Source organism: Phacochoerus africanus, chromosome 4 (assembly GCF_016906955.1).
Source record: "Phacochoerus africanus isolate WHEZ1 chromosome 4, ROS_Pafr_v1, whole genome shotgun sequence".
In the NCBI taxonomy this organism is placed as follows: domain Eukaryota; kingdom Metazoa; phylum Chordata; class Mammalia; order Artiodactyla; family Suidae; genus Phacochoerus; species Phacochoerus africanus.
In genome coordinates this window covers 70,076,494-70,092,567 of record NC_062547.1, presented here as the reverse complement: position 1 = coordinate 70,092,567, position 16,074 = coordinate 70,076,494, and the positions used below count along the sequence as shown (strand labels likewise).

Here is a 16,074-nt window from a genome sequence, read left to right as displayed (position 1 = left end):
TGACCCAGGAACTCCATATGCCTCGGGGTGGCCAAAAATGAAAAAAACAAAAAACAAAAAAATAAACTGAGCACAGACACCAAAGGCCACACACACCCTGGGGAAACAATACCAGAGATTCAGCCTAGATAATTTACTAAACAAACAATAACATCAAAAAGAAACCACAGGGGTGAAAGTCAGAATCCAGAATGGCTGAAATAGGCTTTCACTAGACATTAGAAGACAAGCATGGAATTCCCTGGTGGCTTAGTGGTTAAGCATCCGGTGTTGTGACTGCAGCATAGGTTCAATCCCTAGCCTAGGAACTTCCACTTGCTGGGGGTGCTGCCAAAGAAAGAACAACAAAACCTGTGATGTCTACATGGCAATTAAAAAAAAAAAAAAAAACAAGCCCAAAAGGAGGAAAGTAGGATAAGAACTCAGGGGCAAAAGCAGTCAGTTGAGCCTGTCTCTGTTGCCAGACGTTGCTGGACTTAGCACACAATTTCCCAAGCACGTATTACTATAAATAGGTTCAAAGCTATTTTAAATATATTCAAAGAGGGAGTTCCCATTGTGGCACAGTGGAAACAACCTGACTAGTATCCATGAGAATGCTGGTTCGCAGACAAGGCTTGGATCCCGCATTGCTGTGGCTGTGGTGTTTGTTGGCTGGCAGCTATAGCTCGATTCAACCCCTAGCCTGGGAATTTCCCTATGCCAGGGTGTGGCACCTAAAAAGAAAAAAATATATATATATTCAAAGAAAAAACAGAAACCATTTTTAAGGAGAATGAATCAACAAATAAAAAATATTAAGGCAGAAATGATAAACTGCCCAAATGTGATTAAAAAAGCCCATGAAACTACCCAGCCAAGAAGCTAAGCAAACACTGAGAGTTAATATAAAGGGAGGATTCACAATCAAACTTCTAAAAGCCAAAGACAAAGAGAAAATCTCAAAAGCAAGAAAGAGAGGAGTTTCCGTCGTGGCGCAGTGGTTAACAAATCCGACTAGGAATCATGAGGTTGCGGGTTCGATCCCTGGCCTTGCTCAGTGGGTTAAGGATCCAGCGTTGCTGAGAGCTGTGGTGTAGGTTGAAGATGCGGCTCGGATCCTGCGTTGCTGTGGCTGTGGCGTAGGCCGGTGGCTACAGCTCCGATTCAACCCCTAGCCTGGGAACCTCCATATGCCACAGGAGCGGCTCAAGAAAAGGCAAAAAGACAAAAAAATTTTTTTAAAATTTTAAAAAAGCAAGAAAGAGAAAATGAACTGTCAAATACAAAGGCACATTAATACAACTAGTGGCTAAATTCTCATCTGAAAAGAGGGATCAGAAAGTAGTAGAACGACACATTCAAAAGGAAAGAGGTTGTTGTCAACAAAGAAGTCTTTCAAGCTGAAAGGAAACGATAGGAGATAGTAACTTGAATCCATAAAAGAGAAATAAAGAACATCAGAAATGGTAAGTGCATCTATCAATATAAAAGAACTCAATAAATATATTATTTCTTTTCTTCTAATTTTATAAGACTAAGCAGTAAGATTATGTAAGATATTAATTAGAAGACGGTACTGGGTTTTTTTTATTGAAGTACAGTGATTTACAATGTTTATGCCAATTTTTGCTGTACAGCATAGTGACCCAGTCATATATATACATATACATATTCTTTTTCTCATATTATCTTTTCCCATGCAGTCTATCACAAGAGACTGGATAGTTCCCTGTGGTATACCATAGGACCTCATTCTAAATGTAATAGCCTCTATGTCTGTGAGTCCATTTCTGTTCTGTACACAGTTCATTTGTGCCATATTTTAGATTCCGCATATAAGTGGCATATGGTATTTGTTTTTTTCCTTCTGAAAAAGATTTTTCACTTAATATTAAAATCTCTGGTTGCATGGAAGAATGTATTGTCAGTTTATAACATATACAGGTAACATATGTAACAATAACAGAACAAGGAAGAGGAGCAAATGTAGTTATGCTAGTTTAAAATTTCCATTTTTACCAGAATGTAGTTAGTATTAACCTGAAGTATATGGTGATAAACTAAGATGCACACTGTAAGCCCCAGAAACTACAATATTACCTTTTAAAATGCAGTAAAAATTAAAACCTACAGAATAAATCAAATGGTAAAATAAGAAAATAATACAAAAGAAAGCAGCAAAGGAGGAAAAAAGCTCAAAGAAAAGAAACAACAAAATGGCAACAGTGAACGCAATTATGTAAATAATTACATTAAATGCGAAGTCTAAAACTCAATCAAAAGGCAAACACTGTCATACAAGACAAAAAAGCAAGATCTAGCTATCTGCTATGTCAGATTCTAATGAACAGACAGGATTAAAATAAAAGAATGGAAAATTATATGCCCTGCAAAATAGTAACCATATGAAAGCTGGAGTGACTCACTCTGATATTGAACAAAACAAACTTTAAAACAAGAAATATTACTAAAGACAGATACTTAATAATGACAGACATCAGGAAGATAAGTATAGCTATCAACAAAGCATCGAAATACACAAAGCAATAAGTACAGAACTTAAACATAAGAAATACACAATTCAACAAAAACAGCTGGAGATTTTACTGCTTTATTCTCAACTGGTAGAAAAACTAGATAAAACTCCACATACATACACCTGGCTAGAATAACTAACACCATCTCAACTTAAATACCTTACCATACATACTCTAAGACTACAGAAATCTTTTCAACAGTACATGTAAGATTTGTCAGGAAGCTAAGCCATAAAATCTCTCAATAAACTTTGAAAAACTAAAATCATATAAAGTACATTCTAATGAATTAAATTAGCAATCAAAAATAGAAGGAGTTCCCTTCGTGGCTCAGCAGTTAACAAATCCGACTAGAATCCATGAGGATGCAGGTTCGATTCCTGGCCTTGCTCAGTGGGTTAAGGATCTAGCGTTGCTGTGAGCTATGGTGTAGGTGGCAGATGCAGCTTGGATCCCGTTGTCGCTGTGGCTGTGGCCAGCAGCTGTAGCTCATATTCGACCCCTAGTCTGGGAACTTCCATATGCCGTGGGCACAGCCCTAAAAAGCAAAAAAAAAAAAAAAAAGAAAAAAAAAAGAGTTGACTGACTAGCAAAAACTGAAAGACAAATTACTAATTACCAAAATTAGCAATTAATGAGATATCACTGCCAGTCCCATTGAGATATGATAACAACTACTGTAACTAACTTTATGCCAACAAATAACTAAGATGAAATGGACAAATTCCTAGAAAGAAACAAATCACTAGATCTGACCCAAAAAACAGAAAACTGTGAATAAAATCTATAATAACTAATTGGATTAGTAATTAAAAATCTCCTCGGAGTTCCCGTCGTGGCGCAGTGGTTAACGAATCCGACTAGGAACCATGAGGTTGCGGGTTCGGTCCCTGCCCTTGTTCAGTGGGTTAACGATCCGGCATTGCCGTGAGCTGTGGTGTAGGTTGCAGACGAGGCTCGGATCCCGCGTTGCTGTGGCTCTGGCGTAGGCCGGTGGCTACAGCTCCCATTCAACCCCTAGCCTGGGAACCTCCACATGCCGCGGGAGCGGCCCAAGAAATAGCAACAACAACAACAACAAAAAGACAAAAGACAAAAAAAAAAAAATCTCCTCACAAGAGTTTCCATTGTGGCTCATTGGGCTAGGAACCTGACCGGTATCCATGAGGATGCTGGTTCAATCCCTGGCCTTGCTCAGTGGGTTAAGGATCTGGTGTTGCTGCAAGCTACAGGGTAGGTTGTAAATGTAGTTCAGATCTGGTATTGCTGTAGCTGTGGCATAGGCCAGCAGCTGCATCTCTGATTTGACCCCTAGCCGGGAACTTCCATAGGCCGAAGGTGCAGTCCTACAAAGAAAAAGAAAAAAAACCAATTCTGTTCACAGCAGCATAAAATATTTAAGAATAAATTTAACGAACCCCTGCCCCCCAAAGCAAAAACTACTGTGAGGAGTTCTGGCTGTGGCACAGTGGGTTAAGAATCCAACTGCAGTAGCTTGGGTCGCTGTCGAAGCACAGGTTCAATCCCCAACCGCACAGTGGGTTAAGGGTCCAGCTTTGCCACTGCTTAAGTATAGGTCCCAGCTGCGGCTCGGATTTAATCCCTGGCCTACGAACTTCCATATGCCATAAGTGGGGCCATTAAAACAAACAAACTGTAAAGTGAAAACTACGAAACACTGCAAAGAGAAATTAAAGATGATCAAATTAAATAAAGATGTTTCATATTTTCAGACTAAATATTAAGATGTGATACTTCCAAAACTGATCTATAGATTCAACACAAACGCAGCAAGCCTAACTGATGAGCTGATCCTAAAATGAATACTGGAATGCAAAGGATTTATAATTACCAACAGAGCAAAAACGTTGGAGTATACTACCTTATTTCAAAACATAGGCTACAATAATCAAGATAGTGTGGTAGTAGCACAAAGATAGACATACAGATCAATAGAAAAACATTAAGAGTCAGAAACAAACCCTTATTTTTGCCGTCAGCTGATTTCCCACAAAGTTATGAAGGGTATTCAACGGGAGAAAGAATGGTCTGTTCATCAAATGGGGGTAGATTGAGAGACTATCTGTATGCTGAAACACCCCTTAGACCTGTACCTCAGACCACACTCAGAAATCAACTATGACCCTAAACATAAGAGATGAAATAGAAAACTTCTAGAAGAAAACATAAGAGAAAAACCTTCGTGACCTCAAACAGTTCTTAGATACAACACCAAAGGCACACTTCATAAAAGAAAAAAAAATCAATAAATGGACTTCATCAAAATGAAACATTTTTGCATTTCAAAAGACATCACTGAGAGGGAAAAAAAGGCAAACAGACTGGGAGAAGATATGGACAAGTTATGTATGTGATTAGGGACATGTATCAAGAATATACAAAAAATTCTGCTGTGCCTTTGGTCTCTTAAAAAAAGTATAAAGAATTCTTATAGCTCAATGATGAGATGACAACTCAATTAAAAGTGGGCCAAATTTCCATAAACTTTCACCCAAGATGATATATGAATGGTGCATAAACATTTGAAAAGATGCTCACCATTCTTACTTACTAGGAAAATGAAAAATAAAACCACAGTAAGAAACCACAACACACTCACTAGGATGGTATAATGTAAAGAACAGATAATATACCAAGGGTTGAGAATGATAATGTAGAAACTGGAACCTATCAAACGGTACAACCGCTTTAGGCAACACTTTGGCAATTCCTTAAAAAGGTAAACGTCAACTTACTGTATGACCCAGCAATGCCGCTCCTAAGTATCTACCCAAGGGAAATGAAAACATATGTCCACACATGGACATGAATGCACAATTGCACAGTAATGTTATTCATAATTGCAGAAAATGGAAAAAATACAAAAGGCCACCAACTGGTGAATGGATAAACAAAGTGTGGTGTATCGATACAATGGATTGACTCAGGAATAAAACAGTGTTTAAGATCTTAACTTACTAATGGTTTCTCCAAATTCATTTTTAAAATATTTTTGAGGTATACATTACTTAGATTAAAATGCATGTATTTAATCATAAATTTCGATAGGCTGAGTTTACGTTTGGAAATACGCATATAAGGGTTAAATCTATACTCTCAAGGCATAGGATATTTTCTTTTTTTTTTTCTTTTCCATTGTGGTTTATTACAGGATACAATAGGACCTTCCTGTTTATCTATTCTCTATATAACAGTTTGCATCCCCCACTCCCTACCCCCTGGCAAATACGAGGCTGTTTTCTATGTCTGTGAGTTTCTTTCTGTTTCATAGATGAGTTTATTTGTATCATATTTTACCTTCCACATATAAGTAAATCATATGGAACTTGCCTTTCTCCTTCTGACCTTCTTCACTTAATATGATAGTCTCTAGGTCCATCCACAGTGCTGCAACTCGCATTATTGCGTTTTTGGTTTTTTTTATAGCTGAGTGACATTCCATTGTACATATTATATATACAATGTCTTCTTTATGAATTCATTTGTTGAATGAGTGGGTACTTGCACTGCTTCCATGTCTTGGCTATTGTAAATAATGCTGCTATGAAAATTGGGATGCATGTATCTTTTCCAATTATAGTAATGTCCAGATATATGCCCAGAGGTGGGATTGCTGGATCAAATGGCACCTCTATTTTTAGTATTTTGAGGAACCTGCATACTATTCTCCAGTGGCTATACAAATTTACATTCCTACCAGCCAGCAGTGTAGGAGAGTTCCCTTTTCTACACACACTCTCCAGGATTTGTTATTTGTAGATTTTTTAATGATGGCCATTCTAACCAATGTGAGGTGATAGCTCACTGCAGTTGTGATTTGCATTTCTCCAATAATTAGCGATATAAAACAAACTTTTGCAGTTCCTGCCCTGGCACAGCAGAAACGAATCCGACTAGGAACCATGAGGTTGCAGGTTCAATCCCTGACCTCACTCAGTGGGTTAAGGATCTGGCATTGCCATGAGCTGTGGTGTAGGTCGCAGACACGGCTCAGATCTGGAATCACTGGGGCTGTGGTGTAGGCCAGTGGTTACAGCTCCAATTTGACCCCTAGCCTGGGAACCTCCATATGCCTTGGATGTGGCCCTAAAAAGACAAACGACAAACAAAAACCCCCCAAAACTTCTGATAAACAGACAAATGGATAAAACTCAAAGAAATGCCACATAAAAGAAGGCAGACACAAAATAATACGTGTTGAATTTATTTATGTGACATTCCAGAAAGGCAGATATAGAGACAGAGCAGAGCAGTGGTTACCTGGGGCTGGAGAAGGAAGCAAGAAAAAACTGTAAATGGGGTGGGAGGAAACATCTGGGGTGACATAAATGTTCTAAATCTGGTGTAAAGCGATGATTCACTAAAAATCACTGAATTGTATTTTTACTATGGGTGCACTTTACGGCATATAAATTACATCTCCGTAAAGCTGTTTAAAAAATTACAGCAAAATGTTATTGGTATAAGAATCATTAGAATTTTAAAAGAAAGCGAATAGTACATCAACTATATATATATATATCAATTTTAAAAAATAAATAAAAATCAGAAAAGTAAATTTTCAAAATTAAAATAAAATGAAAACTGAACAGGTGGCCCTAAAAAGGCACTAGTGGATATAAAAACCTAATATAGTTTCTAAAAAGACCACAGGTCAGAGTTCCCGCTGTGGCACAGCAGGTTAAGGATCCATCGTCACTGTAGTGGTGCCAGTTCGATCACCGGCCTGGTGTAGTGGGTTAAGGATCTGGCAATGCCACAGCTGTAGCCTGGATTCAATCCCTGGCCCGGGAACTTCTATATGCTGCCGGTATAGCCAGAAAAATTAAACTAAAATGAAATGAAATGAATTTAAAAATGAAATTATCACAGGTCAGGGGAAAGGATGGAGTAACAGTCTATCAATTGGCTTAATACCACTGGGAGGGAGAGAAAAGGGCTCCATCTCATGCCCTACACAAAATGAATTCCAGATGCCCTGAAGAGGTAACATGGAGGGGAGTGAAAATAGGACAAACTATGATTAAGATGTAGGTGAACACATCTAATTTCAGGCTGGGGCAAATACATATAGAGCACTTAAAATCCAGTTCACAAACACTCACAACTGATAAGACATGGGCAAATGAAGCAAATCATTCACAGAAGAAATCTAATTGGTTATTAACACTTGAAAAAAAACGTTCAACCTTAACACCAAAGCTGTATCTATTAAAACTTTACGGAGGTGGCAAAGCTTTTCAAAAGCCCTATAAGACACTCTCACCCCAGTATCCTTTCTGCATGCTAACCACGCGAAAGGAGACCTGCCCTTGGACACTACATCCCCAGGGCTCCCACTGAGGTACCCTTCCACGGCGGCTGCCCAGGACAGCGTGGGGAACAAGGCTCTCATCAGAGCTTCATCAACCAGACAAAATCTGAAATTCACTTTAATGCGGCATAATTAAAGGATTTAGGATATACACATGATAAATGCACCATTTATAATGTTTCTAAAGAAGAGATTATAATGGGCCAACATGTATGTGATCTTCATACTGATTTTTTTTGGAGAGGAGAGCTCTTGGGGACCAGAAATGTGGCTGGTGTGACTGAGGACATAAGAATGAGGATACTGACATTTAAGTTAATTTAAAGTGGAAAAAGTCACATGTGGCAGGAGGTTACCACACTGGCCAGCATGGCTCTAAAGCACCACATTTCAGCCTCGTGCACCCCCTGCCCAGCTCCTGCCCCACATGATGAGCAGGAGAAGGCACAGCACCCAGGGACAGGGTCCATACTACACACAGCACTGAGGGCCTTGACAACCAGAAATGACTCTTACCTCTTCCTCTTCTTCTGAGCCACTCTCTTCACTATCAGATCTTGGAGCTACTTCATACCTTAAAAAAAAAAAAAAAAAGTATTGATGTTTGAACATAAATCTTCCCAGAACCAGCAGGATTCACTTTGCTTAGCAAACTGGTCTGTTTCCAAATGTAAGCAAAGTCACCCCCCTCTGTCAGCTCCCCAAGAATAGGGCCGACTGCTGCAACTCAGGGTCCTGGATGCCACTGGAACACACAGCCCCACTCACCCCGGGTTCATTTCCAGCCAGGCTTCCAGCTGCCCTGCTTTGGGTGCGTCTGTGCCCGTAAGGATTTTCCCACTCTCCACGTGGATCACCTTCACTGGCAGGTCACTCATCTGACTGGTCTCATCCAGAGGCTGAAAGAGTCACCCATGTCACCTGAGGTTTCGTAGGGCTCACACCCTGAGCATCCGCTAACCACAGTCAACAGTCAAGTGGGGAAGTGGCCTCCCAACTCGATACCCAGAAAATGGCACGCAAATGTGACCAGTGGATGTGGAGATGGGTTTACTGCATGGTAATAATTCAGTTATAATGTATAACTCATTGGTAACAGCTATTTCTTTGAAGTAACTGGTATATACATTTCAATTTTCAAATGAGTAATACATTCATGCAGTTCAAAATTCAAAAGAGTACAGAGTATGGAACCCCTTATCCCCATCCCCCAGCCTGTTCCTCTCTTCACAGGCACCCACCAATATTAGTTTCTCCCACATTCTCCTAGATCAATTACATGCATTAAGAAACAAGAACTGGAGTTCCCATGTGGCGCAGTGGGTTATGGATCTGGCATGGTCTCTGTAGTGACTTGGGTTGCTGTTGAGGCGCAGGTTAGATCCCTGGCCTGGAGCAGAGAGTTAAGGATCCAGTGCCACCGCAGCTGTGGCATAGGTTGTAGCTGTGGCTCGGATTCAACCCCTGGCCCAGGATCTTCTATAAGCCATGGGTGCAACCAAAAAAAGGGGGGAAAAAAAGAAAGAAAGAAGCAAGGACTTATGTATTCCCTCCTTTTCTACTTGAATTGACTACACTATTCCCAGTGTTCTGGCCTTGGTTTTTTCCATTTATACCTCATTTGTGGACTTCATCAAGGGTGCTCAATCTTTTTTTTTTTTTTTTTTTTTTTTGCTTTTTAGGGCCGCACCCACAGCATATGGAAGTTCCCAAGCTAGGGGTCGAATTGGAGCTATAGCTGCTGGCCTATGCCACAGCCACAGTCACAGCAATGCTGGGTCCTTAACCCACTAAGCAAGGCCAGAGATCAAAACTGAATCCTCATGGATATTAGTCAAATTTGTTACTGCTGAGCCACAATAGGAACTCCCTCAATCTTTTCTGTTAAACAGCCAACTAGAATTTTTGAAAAATCAAACAACTTTCTTTTAGCAACAAATATGGAATTCCTCAATTCCTTGTTTTGAGATATCAACGTTGGATGATGTTTCCCCCTTCATTGGCTCCTTCACATTTCCTGGAGAAAAGCTTCAGGACAAGAATGAGGACAGAAACCTTTGTTTGCATCTACCAGGAACTCAAACCTCCCAGGCCTCCCTCCAAAGCTGTTACTTGTCATCAGCACGGACCCAACGTTGATCAGATTCTACGCACATTAAAGCAGCCCACCCTCAAAGCAGCCCACCATGGACAGGGACAGAAACCCTCATGCCACGAATGAACTCTACAGGCTGCCTCAATCAGTGACTTTCACCCCTACGTCATTCCTGAGAGAGATTAGGATACTGACGGCAAGACCTCCCCATCCCAGAATTCTGACTAAACTGCACTGGGTGGGGTTTGGGCCTCCCTGTTTTTTAAAAGCTCCCCAAGTGATTCTGATGTGCAGCCAAGGCTGACACACACTGGGCAAGAACAAGGACAAGCAATAGCCATCATCGAGTGATGCTTCCCATTACTAAACAGGATGAGCGGCAGTGATTACCCAATGGAATTCTCTGAGCCAGGCTTTCCTGATATATGACTTTCCCCTTGACCTCACCAAATGGCCTCATAAAGGCTTTGAGCTATAGGAAAATGCCAGCTCACATTTCTCTTAAAAATTTCAATTTAACATTTCAAATAAAATCACGTGAAATAAGTACATATTTTTGAGTTACTCAGTACAGTCATTCATTTCTGGGAATTGGGCCAAGAAGAAAGTGTTCATCTGCTATGGAATGAACTGTGTCTTTTCCAAAATGCATATGTTCACATCCCAACTCTTCTATGTGACTCTATCTGGAAATGGGGCCACTAAGGGTTCATCAGGGTTAAATTAGGTCGTAAGGGTGGGGACCTCAGGATGGGATTAGTGCCCCGTAAGAAGAAACATTAGTGCTTGTGCGCTCTGGAGTTCCCTCATGGCTCAGTGGGTTAAGGATCTTGCATTGTCACTGCCGTGGCTCTGGTTACACAACTGTGGCACTGGTTCAGTCCTTGGCCCAGGAACTTCTGCATGCCGCAAGTGGGGCCAGGAAAAAAAAAAAAGCTTGCAGTCTTCTCATCCCAGGTGAGGACACAGCCAGAAGGCGGCAGTCTATAACCACCGAAGTGAATCCTCATCCTGGGAACCAACCTAGCTGCTCTTTGACCTTGAATTTCCAGCCTCCAGAACTATACGAACATGTATTTCTGTTGTATGAGCCACACAGGCTATGGGGTTTTATTATGGCAGCCCAAGCTCAGAGAGCATCAAAAGGCCATGTACAAGGAGGCTCATTAAAACACACTGCAACAGGAAACAAGGGAAATAGCCACCAATGGGGGGGAGGTATATGGTGGTGCATGAGAGCTGCTTGGTGCAGGATCCCTGTAACAGCTCAGGTGGGAAGCTACCCAAACAGCTATCAATGTGAACAATGGAAGAGATTTTAATATGTCAATATAATAATGTGAAAATAGAACGAATGACCTGATATGGAAAGTGGCCCAAGATGCCCTGCTAAGCAGGGAAAGTCTATGTCTAGAATGACCCAAATGGTCCCAAAACAAAGCAAAGAGTATAAAGGTTTCTGGAAGGGTACAGAGGAGACATCAACCAGGGATCAACCTGCAGGCTTCTGAGAGAACAAGTCCACATTCCATGTCATCACTTAAGGTTTTTTCCTACAAGAGGTATTGCATTTATGATTCAAAGAAGCACGCAATAGCCACCTCTCTAACAGGGTGACATGAGAAAGAGTAAGGCAAGTGTGCAAGAGCTAACGTAAAAGACTAAGATACAGTGCTAGGCATGCAGTAGCCCGTGCACAGAAAAGATCCCAGAGTCAACACACCAACAGTTACCCAAGGCTTCCCTCTGGGAAGTGGGACTGAGGACGGCTTGGGGAAGGTGGTACAGGAAAGACTTTTTATATACACATCTCACTCTGATGCATCTTTCTTCCAAATAAGTATGTTAAGTGAGAAGAGCTGCCTTCAAGAGCCAGAGAAGAATATTGTGGAAAAGATGGGTATGTGGAGATAGCACACATACTATCTGTGCTGGACAGTCTGACTTTGGGAACCAGGCCAGTATTTCACATACTAAATAAATAAGAAGTAAATAAATAGGAGCTCAGAATGTGGCAGAGAGGGTTAAGATTCTGACTGCAGTGGCTCAGGTTGTTGTAGAGGCACAGGTTTGATCCCTGGTCTGGCACAGTGGGTGCAGCCATTAAAACAAACAAACAAACAAATAAAACCAACAAGGGTGAGGGGAACTTCATTAACAGGGTAAACTGGTTTTTTTTTTTTTTGTCTTTTTGCCTTTTCTAGGGCTGCACCCGCAGCATATGGAGCTCCCAGGCTAGGGGTCTAATCAGAACTGTAGCCACTGGCCTACGCCCGAGCCACAGCAATGTGGGATCCGAGCTGTGTCTGCAACTTACACCACAGCTCACAGCAACGCCAGATCCTTGACCCCACTGAGTGAGGCCAGGGAGCCAACCCGCAACCTCATGGTTCCTAGTCAGATTCATTAACCACTGCACCATGACAGGAACTCCCAGGGTAAACTGCTAACATGGGGTAAACTCACCTTTCAAATTCGGTATTTGGCGCATACACTTTCAACTTCAAATAAACATTGACTGAGAGGCTTCTTTTGCACAGGGGTACATGTTAGCCATTCTGAATGTACTTTCTGCATGTTCTAGGATTATACAAATCAGGGACTACAAAGTGGCTGATGGGAGCCAGGTTTGAGGCCATCATAACATGGACAGGAAGAAGAAAAGGAAAAAACCCTGCAGTATTGGATTAGAATTGGAGGTACCTGCGTGACCTCAAGGTTTTTAATATATGTAAGTAGCAATCTATTTCCTAGATCTCTCCGCTAAGAGGGCCCAGAAGTGATGACACCTCAGGAGCAATAAGCAGATAATTTAGAAACCAGATAATGGTTTCTAAATATTCTTCTCTGATGAAAGGAAACAGCGCTCTTTGGAGAAGTGGCTAAGTCCAGGACTCAGGGAGGGAAAGGAGAAAAATGAGCCGGGGCTGTTTCAGTATACGAGGAAATCAGAAAAGAAAGTCCTCAAAGAATAATGGGGACACATCAAAGGGCGCAGGAGCCAATGTGAAGGGGCACCTGCTGGCCCAAACTTGAACAATTTGAGCATCAAAATAAATAACAAAATGGAGTTCCCATCGTGGCTCAGAGGTTAATGAATCCGACTAGGAACCATGAGGTTGCGGGTTCAACCCCTAACTTTGCTCAGTGGGTTAAGGATCCGGCATTGCCGTGAGTTGTGGTGTAGGTTTGCAGACGCAGTTCGGATCCCTCATTGCTGTGGCTGTGGTGTAGGCCGGCGGCTACAGCTCCTATTAGACCCCTAGCCTGGGAACCTCCATGTGCTGCAGATTTGGCCCTAGAAAGGGCAAAAAGGCAAAAAGGCAAAAAAAAAAAAAATGCAAAAAAAACCCAACAAGCAAATCCATTAAACTAAATAAGAATCCATGAGTCAGTGCCAGGGGTTGGCAAACTATGGCCCACAAGCCAAAGAGAAAAGAAAGAAAAGCTTTTCTTTCCTGTAGAAAGCCAAGTAATAAATGCAGAAGGAATGATGGGGGTGGGGGGAATCACCATTTTGTAACCCTTATGGCAAAAACTGATACAGGCAAAGACAACAGATGATGAAGCACTGGTTGGAGTTTGAGGAGTTACAGTATGTTTACATATTTTAACACTCTCCCCACAAGATACTAAATCATTATGAAAGGAAAAACCGAAACTTTACAGTTAGAGATGCCTGAGCCAACACCAAAGGATCAAGGTCAACATCACCAGTGAGGAAAGGAACCTAGGCCACGCATATCCGAGGTGACGCACAAAGGAGGACACTGCGTCACTTCAGGGTTTTCTGTTGCTGTGAAGGACGCTGGAGGCTCAACTAAGGCTGGAGGCCTTAACAAGGGCTATGGATTAGATCACACGACTGTGCTAGTGTCGTTTCCTGGCTTTGATCAGGGTACAGTTATGGAAAAAAACAGGCTTAGGATGTACACCCTGAAACATACAGAGGGGTGAAGTGCCATCATGTCTGCATCTGACTGGCAAGAGGAACAGGGGAACATGATGGTTATGTGAAAAGTGGGAAGCAGGGTGAAGAGTATGCAGGAATTCTCTGTGCTCTTCTCACACCTCTCCTGTGAGCCTGAAATTTTAAAGTAAAAACTTGGGAAATAAATAACAGCACGTGCATAGGAAAAGGAAGGAAACACAGCCAACAGTAAACAACATTCTGTCTGGGGAGTGGGAGTGAGGAGGGTGGGGTGTGGCAGGGATTCTATGTGGATTTTATCTCCATAAACTTTTATCATTTCAAATGAAAAAGAAAAAATTTAAAGATGAAATAGACCTAAGCTCTGGGGCTGGGCCAGCATTTCCACAAGAGGAAATCCCTGGTTCCTCACCTCACCATCAGGTCCGATCGCAGGTGTCTGTCCTTCCGCATTTTCTGCCTTCTGGAAGAAAAGAGAGGCACAGTCTTTCCCTGCCCCAAGAGACCAAGGCACACACACAAACACAGCCATTCTGGTCCCACCTCGGGGCGCACCTTCTTTTTCTTTTTCTTCTTCTTCTCCTTGGCGACCTGGGCGGCCTTGTGCTGCCGCACCAGCTCCGTGAGGTTCGCCACATACTCATCCGTCTGCTGCAAGAGGTAGGCCAAGCGCTTGTCCTTCTTCTGGTCGATGAGCTTGCGGTACCCTTCCTCATCTTCAGCCTGTGGAAGTGTGCAGTTATGGTATGGGCTTGGGAGACTGGCCCCAGGGCAGGCGACTCAGAGTCAAGAAGCCCATGGGGTTGCTGTTAACCAGCAGCCAGACCCCTGTTTGGGGGTTTAGCTCATGCCTGGTGCTGGGCTATATTCACACTTACTGGCTCCCCTTTGGGACTTCTCCGATTCCCCCCCAGAGTCAGGTCCATAGGGACCTGTGAGATAGATACAATCCTGCCATGAGCTATTTAAAAGTCCTATCCCCTTTGTCCACACACACACTCCTGAATCCCAACCCTTCTCTCTACCTATTCCAAGCTACAGCTCGCCTGCAGACCCTGCAGCAAGCCAATCCCAGCTTTCTAGAATATATAGAATCATGTCGCCTCCCAGCTTATAGCCTCCAGAGGCTCCCCTCATGGTCAGAATTAAATCCAAAGCCCTCCCTATGGCCTGCAAGGACCCATGTGACTGCCTTTAGGACTTTGACCTCATACTGCCCTAGACCATGCTGCTCAGGGGCCACTGGCAGGGCCTTGCTCACGGATTTCTCCCACCTCTGGTCTCTGTCCCTGACTCCTCTATCACTGGGAGGTGCTTCCTCTGGATCATTGCATTCGTGGGTCACACCCACCCTGCCTATGCCACCAGGTCAAATCCCACCCCTTCAGCCTGCTTCATTCTCTGCAGTGAGCTTTTCACCACCCCAAACACTCTTCTCTGTTTTGCTTGGGCATCTCCTGAGCCAGCAGGACCCCTGCCAGGGCAGGGACTGCGCCCTTCTTACTACCAAGGCACCAGACACACAGCAGTGTCTGTCACCATCTCCCTGATTAGAGAGCCCTCGAGGGCTCATGGTCAGACAGCAAGGGTGGGCGGGAGGTCGGCCTCACACCTTCAGTGGCTCTTCCATCAGAAGGGGCTGCCACCTCCAATTTCCAGAGAGCACAGAGCATCCAGCAAACCTGTGGTCACTGACGGCTGGAGTGGCCCAGCAAAGGTCTGTTGACAGGTCCTTCGGACTCCCAAACCCAAGCCCTCTCTTCCTCTGTCCCACTTCTAACTCTGAGCAGCAAAATACCCCAGTGAAATCCTGGGCAGTCAATCCCCATGCTTGTGAGAGAGAGACACACACACAAAGGAACCCGGGTCACAAAGGCCAATTGTACCATGAGCCTCCGCATTCTCTCCTTCTCGATTCTTTCGTTTTCCTTCTTCTGTTCCCGCTCTGTGTTGGCGTGGTAAGTGGCCACCGCCTTTGTGAGTTTCTGGATTTTGCCTGTGACTGATCTGTGATATTCTTTGAAATCCTTGGCATGCTGAAGAATGCTGTTGAGGTATTCCTGTAGGAAGCACACAATAGAGCAGACTGACTACAGGACAGGAGTCGCTGCATCGAACATCAAAGGTAGCTTGGTGAAAACCCAGAGGGCACAATCTAAACAACACATCAACCCTATGCCCATGAAGTCCAGCA

At 42.9% G+C, this 16,074-nt stretch overlaps 1 protein-coding gene across 11 annotated transcripts in view; it reads right to left on the bottom strand.

Moving 5' to 3' along the window:
* SMARCA4 (SWI/SNF related, matrix associated, actin dependent regulator of chromatin, subfamily a, member 4) overlaps nucleotides 1–16,074 on the bottom strand; it is a 93,697-nt gene that overhangs the window by 54,382 nt on the left and 23,241 nt on the right. For all 11 annotated transcript variants that reach the window (XR_007134462.1, XM_047777083.1, XM_047777085.1 and 8 more), the window contains 5 exons: nucleotides 15,767–15,940; nucleotides 14,436–14,603; nucleotides 14,293–14,343; nucleotides 8,623–8,753; nucleotides 8,371–8,428 (listed from right to left, as the gene is read on the bottom strand). Coding sequence is in view for 10 of the 11 variants with exons in the window: in XM_047777083.1 (XP_047633039.1) it covers nucleotides 8,371–8,428; nucleotides 8,623–8,753; nucleotides 14,293–14,343; nucleotides 14,436–14,603; nucleotides 15,767–15,940 (582 nt within the window). In the remaining variant the exon portion in view is untranslated. The remainder of the gene's footprint in view (nucleotides 1–8,370; nucleotides 8,429–8,622; nucleotides 8,754–14,292; nucleotides 14,344–14,435; nucleotides 14,604–15,766; nucleotides 15,941–16,074) is intronic.